General features: G+C 40.8%; 1 protein-coding gene across 2 annotated transcripts in view; it reads right to left on the bottom strand.

The window, feature by feature from the left end:
* The window catches only part of LOC122548947 (cathelicidin-related peptide Oh-Cath-like), a 26,920-nt gene extending 21,433 nt beyond the window's left edge, over positions 1-5,487 (bottom strand). The window contains exon 1 of one of the 2 annotated variants that reach the window (XM_043687954.1): positions 5,242-5,487. In XM_043687954.1, coding sequence (XP_043543889.1) covers positions 5,242-5,421 — 180 coding nt within the window. In that variant the 5' untranslated portion in view covers positions 5,422-5,487. The remainder of the gene's footprint in view (positions 1-5,241) is intronic. The other variant, XM_043687953.1, reaches the window with a different exon arrangement.
* Positions 5,488-10,899: the final 5,412 nt, after the last annotated feature.

Genomic DNA, 10,899 nt, shown 5'->3' on the forward strand with positions numbered 1-10,899 from the left:
AATTTAGGGGTAGGGGTATGGGTGGGTTGCGCTTCGGCGGGGCGGTGTGGACTTGTTGGGCCGAAAGGCCTGTTTCCACACTGTAAGTAATCTAATCTAATCTATATTCAAATGCTACAGGAAGGATAGAAAGGGAGGCAAGAGAGGAGGGGGAGTGGTAATTTTGATCAGGGATAGCATTATAGCTGTGCTGAGGGAGGATATTCCTGGAAGTACATCCATGTAAGTTATTTGGGTGGAACTGAGAAATGAGAAAGGGATGATAACCTCATTGAGGTTGTACTGTAGACCCCCTAATAGTCAGAGGGAAATTGAAACAAACTTGTAAGGAGATCTCAGCTATCTGTAAGAATAATAGGGTGGTTATGGTAGGGGATTTTAACTTTCCAAATATAGATTGGGACTGCCATAGTGTTAAGGGTTTAGATGGAGAGGAATTTGTTAAGTGTGTACAAGACAATTTTCTGATTCAGTATGTGGATATACCTACTAGAGAAGGTGCAAAACTTGACCTACTTTTGGGAAATAAGGTAGGGCAAGTGACTGAGGTGTCTGTGGGGGGAGCACTTTGGGGCCAGCAACCATAATTCTATTAGATTTAAAATAATGATGGAAAAGGATAGACCAGATCTAAACGCTAAAGTTCTAAATTGGAAAAGGCCAGTTTTGATGGTATTTGGCAAGAATTTTCGAAAGCTGATTGGGGGCAGGTAAAGGGATGTTCGCAGGTAAAGGGACGGCTGGAAAATGGGAGATAACGAGAATCCAGAGAATGTATATTCCTGTTTGGGTGAAAGGAAAGGCTGGTAGGTATAGGGAATGCTGGATGACTAAAGGAATTAAGGGTTTGGTTAAGCAAAAGAAGGAAGCATATGTAAGGTACAGACAGGATAGATCGAGTGAATCCTTAGAAGAGTATATAGAAATTAGGATTATACTTAAGAGGAAAATCAGGAGGGCAAAAAGGGGACATGGGATAGCTTTGGCAAATAGAATTAAGGAGAATGCAAAGGGTTTTTACAAATACGTTAAGGACAAAAGGGTAACTAGGGAGAGAATTGGGCCCCTCAAAGATCAGAAAGGTGGCCTTTGTGTGGAGCCACAGAAAATGGGGAGATACTAAATGAGTATTTTGCATCAGTATTTACTATGGAAAAGGATATGGAAGATATAGACTTAGGGAAATAGATGGTGACATCTTGAAAAATGTCCAGATTACAGAGGAGGAAGTGCTGGATGTCTTGAAACACATAAAAGTGGATAAATCCCCAGGACCTGATCAGGTGTGCCCTAGGACTCTGTGGGAAGCTAATGAAGTGATTGCTGGGCCCCTTGCTGAGATATTTGTATCATTGATAGTCACAGGTGAGGTGCCAGAAGTCTGGAGGTTGGCTAATGTGGTGCCACTGTTTAAGAAGGGTGGTAAGGACAAAGCAGGGAACTATAGACCGGTGAGCCTGACATTGGTGGTGGGCAAGTTGTTGGAGGGAATCCTGAGGGACAGGATGTACATGTATTTGGAAAGACAAAGACTGATTAGGGATAGTCAACATAGTTTTGTGCGTGGGAAATCATGTCTGACAAACTTGATTGAGTTTTTTGAAGAAGTAACAAAGAGGATTGATGAGGGCTGAGCAGTAGATGTGATCTATATTGACTTCAGTAAGGCGTTCAACAAGGTTCCCCATGGAGGAATGATTAGCAAGGTTAGATCTCATGGAATACAGGGAGAACTAGCCATTTGGATACAAAACTGGCTCAAAGGTAGAAGACAGAGGGTGGTGATGGAGGGTTTTTTTTTCAGACTGGAGGCCTGTGACTGGAGTGCCACAAGGATCGGTGCTGGGTCCTCTACTTTTTGTCATTTACTTAAATGATTTGGATGCGAGCATAAGAGGTACAGTTAGTAAGTTTGCAGATGACACCAAAATTGGAGGTGCAGTGGACAGCGAAGAGGGTTACCTCAGATTACAACAGAATCGTGATCAGATAGGCCAATGGGCTGATAAGTGACAGATGCAGTTTAATTCAAATAAATGCGAGGTGTTGCATTTTGGAAGAGCAAATCTTAGCAGGACTTATACACTTAATGGTAAGCTCCTAGGGAGTGTTGCTGAACAAAAAGACCTTGGAGTGCAGGTTCAGAGCTCCTTGAAAGTGGAGTCGCAGGTAGATAGGATAGTGAAGAAGGTGTTTGGTATGCTTTCCTTTATTGGTCAGAGTATTGAATGCAGGAGTTGGTAGGTCATGTTGCGGCTGTACAGGACATTGGTTAGGCCACTGTTGGAATATCGCATGCAATTCTGGTCTTCTTCCTATCGGAAAGATGTTGTGAAACTTGAAAGGGTTCAGAAAAGATTTACAAGGATGTTGCCAAGGTTGGAGGATTTGAGCTATGGGGAGAGGCTGAACACGCTGGGGCTGTTTTCCCTGGAGCATCGGAGGCTGAGGGGTGACCTTATAGAGATTTACAAAATTATGAGGGGCATAGATAGGGTAAATGGGCAAAGTCTTTTCCCTGGGGTCGGGGAGTCCAGAACTAGAGGGCATAGGTTTAGGGTGAGAGGGGAAAGAAATAAAAGAGAACTACGGAGCAACTTTTTCACACAGAGAGTAGTACGTGCATGGAATGAGCTGCCAGAGGAAGTGGTGGATGCTGGTACTATTGCAACATTTAAGAGGCATTTGGATGGGTATATGAATAGGAAGGGTTTGGAGGGATATGGGCCGGGCGCTGGCAGGTGGGACTAGATTGGGTTGGGATATCTGGTCAGCAGTTGGACTGAAGGGTCTGTTTCCATGCTGTACATCTCTATGACTCTATGACTCTGAACCAGGTAACGTGCAGATTACTGCATGTAGTAATAAGGGTATTAATGGATGTGCAAGTGGATATGTGGAGTTTAGGTACATGTTCTACTTTCCTGTTGCTATTTTGATACAAAAAGTAGAGCGATGACTTCTCTCTTCAGATTACACCAGAAACTGCCAGTTTTCTTTCTTACAGAATTACAGAATTGTTCTGGCATAGAAGGTGCCATTCAGCCCATCATGCCTGCAACTGTTATATTCCCAAGTGCCAATTTCCCTATATCCTTGTACATAATTTCTGTTCAATTAATCATCAAATGTCCTCTTGAAAATCTCAATTGAAACTGTCTCCACCACATTCCCATGTTATGCATTTCACATCCTAACCACTCACTGATGAAAAAGTTCTTTTCTTACATAACCGATGCTTTTTTGTACATCACTAAGTGTATGCACTCGTGTATTTTTATGAGCAGGAACATTTCTCCCTATCCAGTTCAATCATGATTTTTGAAAACCTCTATCAAATCTCCTCTAAGCCTCCTTCTCCCCAAGGGGAACACTTAAAGCTGCATCATCAAAGAACTGAGTCCAGTTTAGGTAAGGCTATAAAAATGTGCTCAACATGAGCAATGAGATCACATCACCTAGTGCAGAGCTTGTAATGAAAATTAAAACATACATCCCAGACAGATCATGAATGAAACTTGGAATAGGTCTTTTGGAGGAAGTGATTATCTAGTCAAGGTCTATTCTGAGAGTAAGACCATCAAATCTCATCGACTGTCAGTGAAATTGTGCAATGTTTGAAAGAACACTAAAATGTAGTTTCCAATGGTAAAAAAACTACTAAAGGCAGCAGTCGGAATTGGAGTAATGGACAAAATCAAGGTGAAACAACAGGGCTAAATGCCACTTTGATGAAACTGCTGAATCTTTGCCAGAGTTGAGCACCGGATAGCTAGAGTGCAAAAGGTCAATGCCCTCAACAAGAGTCAGCCCCCATTTGGCAACTTGTGTCCTGAGCAAAATGGTTATGACCTTGGCCACAGTGAACAGGAATGATCATTATTGCAAATACTGACATTAACCTACAACGAGAGAAACTGATCCTCCTTTTCAGGCAGCTGCTTAGGAAGATATGATCCAACCACCTGCATAAAGTACAGAACAACACACAGTCCCAAAGATCCATCACTGTCCAACATGGAAATAGACAAGCAACAGTCTACCATGGCAACAGTACTCACTACAAACACCTGTAGTTAAAGGAGAAACAAACCCTTGGGAACAAACAGATACCAATGAACAGCCAACAACACATAAGTACTATTGGAAGAGTTGCATAATTTACAGCTTATGAATCCAATGCATGTAAAGAGACTGATGAATGTGGAATACATGAGAGCTAATACTGTTTTTTTCCCCAAAAATGATCATTTTTGTTTTTGTCTGTATTTTTGGATTTATAATTTGAAACTGCAAATATTAATACATGCAATCTCTTTTTGTTTATATTAAGTAAAAGGGACATGTTTGGAGAAATGCATTTGTACATTGAGTCCAGACTGACTTGCTGTGGTCACGTGACCTCATAGCACAGCTGCAACTAGTTTTCACTTTCATTTAAACACATTATTAGAAACAAAGGGAATATAGCACCCTATTAAATCCAGCCAATAACTCACACAGGGAGGACTCAGGTCCAATAAACATCCAGCGCTGACTGAGCCACACTTATCCTTTTCAGGGAAGAGGGTGGAGTGTGTGAGAAAAGGTTTTAAAAATGCTACCATTGGGAGGATGGAATTAAAATCAGCTGATCACTAACCAGCAGCAAAGAATGTTGGGTGACAATACTACTATGTGTGTGATTTGTCTTGGCTAGGATGCTTTCAAGATAAAATAACTTGCACAAGGAATATCTGGATGCAGCACACAGTTTAGAACTGGACTTCTGCCAGCAAAGAAACATTTTGTGAAGTGCCGTCCAGGGGCTACGGAAACAATTCAAAACAAAATCTTTGGAGGGCAGGAACATGTTAAACTGTGCATGACACCGTCTCTTACCAAGGTCCAATTTAAAATGGTGATTAAAGGGTCTATTTATACCACAGGATTCTGACATGAAATAAATCCAGTCGCTTAACAGATGTTGGTTTTGAACACCTACCAATCACTTGTCACTGATGATAATGGATCCATAATGCTGCTGACCCCATTTTGTAAACATTGCAGTTCTGTTAATGACAGGTGAATTGAGCCCATTATAATTTTTTTCTTGCTTGCCTCACCTTTGGTTAGGTTCCCTCTGATGTGCTGGCTCACCCAGCTCCTACTCCCAGTTCTGCAGCAATAAAAGCAAGCTGCACGCAGGCCCACTGGGAAACCTCTTTCCTAATTCCAGCATTTCAGCTCCATTTTTATTACCTTGATTGCAATGCAGGAGGCTCCCAAGAGCTTAAATAGGTTCGTCTGGCTGGAACCTGCATTGTATTTGTAGATAGCAGCATACAATGCATCCTTGGATGTTGGCGTCCGTAGAACTGGGGCTCCGTTCCCCATGGCAACTGCCCCAACACACACAAGCATAATCAACCAGAATCTCATCCCGTAAGAAGTTTCCTGTGCAAGATTCCAGTCAAAACTGCTGCGACAATCCAGCAGAAACCTGTCTGCCCATAAGTTAGCTATTGGTTACAATGGTTAATTATTATCACAGGCCTTGAATGTGTCTTTGATGATCAGGATGAGCTGGCTTTTTTTTATGTGTAGATAGTGCTTCAGTTGTGTGCGGCTGTCGACCAAAACAAACACTAATGAAGCTGTCCGAACAAACATGCAGCTTTAGGTTTTGTGAGCTTAGTGTTTAAAAACGGTTTCTTAAAAAGAGCAGAGAGAACCTAGCCACCAATATTAGTTAGTCATGCAATGACAGGCAGTGCCATGGGTGAGAACATTACCCTCCACCTGGATTTTAACCCACTCTTGACCAATGTGTCACAAAGCTAGTCCCTTTTTTTCTAAAAGCTGTTCCATGGCTCAAGGAGATCTGTCCTTGATTTTGTTCAGAGGGACAATAAACCGGGCCAGGCTCCGATCAGTCTGGTTTGGTACAGAGATGAAATGGATTTCAAGAGGCCGTTTGTTTATATGTAAACAGATGAGATTTCAGGCCAAAGTGGTCATGTTTTAGAAGTGCCCTGTATAAAGAGAGGGGAGTGGTCAGCTCCTTAGCTGAGCTGAGCTGAGCAATTTTAGTTGAGTCTTGAACTGGGAGGTTCAACGGGGAGCTGTGTGGAAATGCTCTCTCCCTCTTTTCTGTCCTTCAATTCCAACCTGTAAGCATGTGTTCCATTTATACTGGGTTTTTTAAGGGAGTTTGCTCATTGGGACTGTTGTGTATATTCAGAACAGCATAATCAAGTCTAGATGGATAGGTTGAGTTCTGTAGGAGGTCTTTATTTTGTTCTTTGTGTTTCATTGTGTATCAATTTTGTGAATACACTTTTGTCTGTTTTAAAATCTAGTAGTCAACCTAGCTACCTCACTCCGGGTAATTTTCACTGTACACTTACTGAAACAAATTGCAAAGTTTTGGTCTGGGCTGCCTGCATAAGAATGTTTTGAATGGTCTGGCCTAGCCCATAACAGATTGGGGGCTCTTTGCGGGATTTTAAACAGCGAGTGGTAGATGCTAGTGTCTTTATTTCGGGTGTTGGTTTGTTTGGGTAGACAAGGCTTGGGATAGGAGTGGCTCTTTCAGTTGCCAAAGGTTTTCTGAGTGCGGATGAGGTGACTTTTGAAGTTCTGCAAAAGGAGAATAAGACCAAGCTGGAAGTGGAACTGCCTGTTTCAGTGAGGAAAGGAGAGATAATTACAGCAGTAGCTCACCATTTAAACTTGCTAGAGAAACCATCAGTATCTATAGAGATGACAAGAATTCAGTTGCAAATGAAGCAGCTTGAGTTACAGGCAGGACATAAGGAAAGGGCAACAGAAGTGAAACAGTTTTAGTTACGACTAAAAGCAGAAGAGAGGGAAAGAGAGAGCAGCAGAACAGAGAGAAAAAGAGAGAGCAGTAGAAGAGAGGAAAAAGAGTGGACTTTTGAACTTTAAAAACTGCCACTTAAAGAGGAAGTTCAACTTAAAAGTTTGGAGATAAAGGCTGAGGGTAGGCTCAGTGAGGAAGTAGTGCAAACTCATGTGGAAGAGCAGAGAGTTAAAACAGCAAGGCTAGCAGCTGAAGTGGCTGATGATTATGAACTGGTCCATAAAACTCGGTTTGGCTTCCAGAATCAATTTCAGTCCGTGAAGGATAGAAATTGGGGCAAAGAGAAATCCTCATGTGTAAAGGGAAAAGTAGATCTCAGTGAAGATCATAATGATAATTTACCACGGGGTAAAAAACAAATCCTTAAGGGGGACAAAAAGTTTAAAAGTTCCGGTGTTTTCATTGTAATAAAGTGGGCCACACAAAATCACAGTGTTAGTGGGCTGGGAGAAAGCAGATATAGGAAAACCAGACAAGCCTGGAAGTTTTGCTGGACTAATAACAAAAAGCACAAGGGAAGTTAGACAACTGCCTCAGAGTGTACAAGATGATCAGAGCTTGATTAAGGAGAAGATCTGCTTTAAAATATATACATGTAAAGGTACAGTTTATTCACATAAGCCAGGAGTAATAGGTTAGGATGTTACAATATTAAGGAATACAGGATCCTCTCAGTCTGTATGCTGAAGGATGAGGAGATATACACTCCTGGGGGACTATTGTCACAAAAGGTACTGGTAACAGGAATTCATGGTGAGACAAAAAGTGCTCAATTATGTAAAGTGAGCTAGAGAGTCCAGAGAAAAGTGGAGAATTTGAGGTAGGAGTACTAGACAAACTCTCAGTTCTAAGAATATAATTTGTTCTTGCAAATGATAGGTGTTCTGCCTACTCTAGTTGAAAACCCAGTGGAGATGCAGGCAACTGAAAAAATGAAGGACCGTTATCCAGGAATTTTCCTTGATTGTGTGATCACAAGATCACAGAGGCACAAGCTGAAGCAGGAGAGATCAAAAGGCAGAGATAAGGAAGCTGATATAGATTTATCCAAAACTTTCTTTGATCAGATAATAGGTAAACATGCCAGTATCTTCAGTTCTACTAAGCTGATTGAACTACAGCAGAAAGATGAGGAGTTAAAACAGTTATATCAAAAGGCATTTACTGAGAAAGAAAGTGGATTCATCCCTGTGTGTTATTACTTAACAATTATAGATTTATCCAAAACTTTCTTTGATCAGATAATGGGTAAACATGCCAGTATCTTCAGTTCTACTAAGCTGATTGAATTACAGCAGAAAGATGAGGAGTTAAAACAGTTATATCAAAAGGCATTTACTGAGAAAGAAAGTGGATTCATCCCTGTGTGTTATTACTTAACAATGATGTCTTAATGAGAAAAAGGAGGCCATTACACATTCAAGCAGATGAGAAATGGGCAGAGATTCATCAAATTGTTTTGCCAGTAGGATATAGAAAGGAGGTGCTGCGAGTGGCACATGACCTATCACTTGGAGGTCATTTAGGGGTGAAGAAAACACAGGTGAAAATACGAAGACATTTTTACTGGCCTGGACTACATAAGGATGTAGTTGAATTCTGCCAGACATGTCAGCTAATCGGAAAACCATAGGCAGTTATAAAACCTGCATCTTTAATAACTATTCCAGCATTTGAGGAATCTTTCACAAGATTGATTGATTGCATGGGTCCCCTACCTCAAACAAAAAGTGGGAATAAGTATTTATTAACAATAATGGACATGTCGACTAGATTTCCAGAGACAATCCCATTATGCAACATCACAGCTAAAAGGGTTTTAAAAGAATTACTAAATTTTTTACTAGATATGGACTGCCAATAGAGATCCAGTCAGATCAAGGATCAAATTTCACATCCAAACTATTCAAGGAGGTTATGGATAATGTGGGAATAAAGCAATTCAAATCTACTGCGTGCCATCCAGAATCGCGGGGAGCACTAGAGAGTTGGCATCAAACATTAAAGACCAGGTTGAGGGCTTATGGTCAGGATTATCCAGATGATTGGGATAAGGGAATTCCATCTGTACTTTTTGCAATCAGAGATGTACCAAATGAATCGACCAAATTCAGTCCATTTGAATTAATCTTTGGGCATGAAGTAAGAGGACTGTTAAAACTTATTAAGGAGAAATTAATAAGTCAGAATTCAGACACCACATAATTTGGATCATGTGTCAAGGTTTAGAGAATGATTAAATAGAGCTGGAGAGTTGGCTAGACATCATATAAAAGTATCACAGCATATAATGAAACAAGCAGTGGATAAAAAATCACAAATTCATAATTTTGCAATTGGGGATAATGTATTGATATTGCTTCCAGTTACAGGTGAGCCTTTAAAAGCAAGGTTTAATGGACCTTATCAAATCAAGAGGAAATTGAGTGAAGTGAACTACCTGATAAGGACTCCAGACAAGAAGAAATCTCACAGAGTGTATCTTGTGAATATGGTCAAAAGCTATTTTGACAGGGAAGGAAAGCAAGAGGAGAAGGTGTTAATGATTTCAGCACAGAAGGAAGAACCAAATTCAGAGGATTCGGAATTGGACATTCCTCAAATCAAATTGGACAATGAGGAAGTTGTCAAAGTATTGAGTTACTTTCCACAAGAAAATCGAAATGAGCTGAAAGAGTTATTACTATCACATGAGGAGATATGTGGGAATAAACTAGGAAGTACTAACCTAATTGTGCATGATGTGGATATAGGAAATGCTATTCCGATTAAGCAACATCCTTATAGGCATAACCTCTAAAGTTGACAAAGGTTCAGAAGGAGATAGAGCACATGCTCCAAAATGGCATAATTGAAGTCAGTTACAGTGACTGGAGCTCATCCATAGTCATGGTGCCAAACCTAGATGGTTCCCAACGGTTATGTATGGATTATCGCAAAGTCAATGCCGTTACAAAAACTGATGCATATCCAATTCCAGGATTGGAGAACTGCTTTGAAAAAGTGGGACAAGCAACTTACATTTCTAAGTTGGACTTGCTCAGAGGCTATTGGCAAGTACCTCTGTCAGAGAGAGCAATATCAATTTCAGCTTTTGTAATGCCAAATGAACTATATCAGTTCAAAGTCATGCCATTTGGTATGAAAAACGTTCCAGCCATATTTCAGAGACTGACTACTAAGGTCATTGCTGCCTTACCCAAATGTGTGTTATATAATGATGACCTGGTGATTTTTAGTCACTCACAGAAGGAACATTTACAGCATTTATCAGAGTTGTTCGATTGACTTTGGAAGGCAGGCTTGATGGTAAACCTAGCTAAAGGTGAATTTGCCAAAGCCCAAGTTGCCTTCCTGGGCCATATTATTGGACATGGACAAATGGCCCCATGAGATGCAAAAATGAAAGTAATTGGTGAATTCCCCATATCATCGATGAAAAAAGCAGTACTATGGTCCTGGGGTTGAGCGGATTTTACCAAAAGTGTGTGCCAAACTTTGGCAGTGTGGCTGCTCCACTCAGCAAATTGTTTAAAAAGGGCAAGATGTTTCAGTGGACTGACAAAAGGCATTTGACAGCCTAAAACCTGTATTAACCACTGCCCCAGTATTAGCCACAGTTGAACATTCATCAACAGGAATATTCAACGGTGGAGAAAAAGACCTTAAGCTTGGTGTTGGCCTTACAACATTTCAGTGTTTATATTACCAGCAATACGTCTGAGTCAATCGTATACAATGATCACAACCCATTGACATTTGTAGAAAATGTAAGGACAGAAATGCCAGACAGTTCAGATGGAGCTTGTTGTTGCAGCCATTCAATTTTACAATTGTGTATGTGGCAGGTCACAAAAACGTGATTGCCGATGCGTTACTAAGACTCGAATGAGATATGGAGGTGTTCGGTGGTGGGTGTACTACGGCCTGAATTTGCATGTCGTTGTGCATGTTTGCATGTTTATAGTTAGTATAGTGTATGTGTGTGATTCGACTACTAACTGGTTTTTGAATGGTATTGATGGTTCACTTTT

The sequence above is a fragment of the Chiloscyllium plagiosum genome, chromosome 4 (genome assembly GCF_004010195.1).
Source record: "Chiloscyllium plagiosum isolate BGI_BamShark_2017 chromosome 4, ASM401019v2, whole genome shotgun sequence".
Taxonomy (NCBI): Eukaryota; Metazoa; Chordata; class Chondrichthyes; order Orectolobiformes; family Hemiscylliidae; genus Chiloscyllium; species Chiloscyllium plagiosum.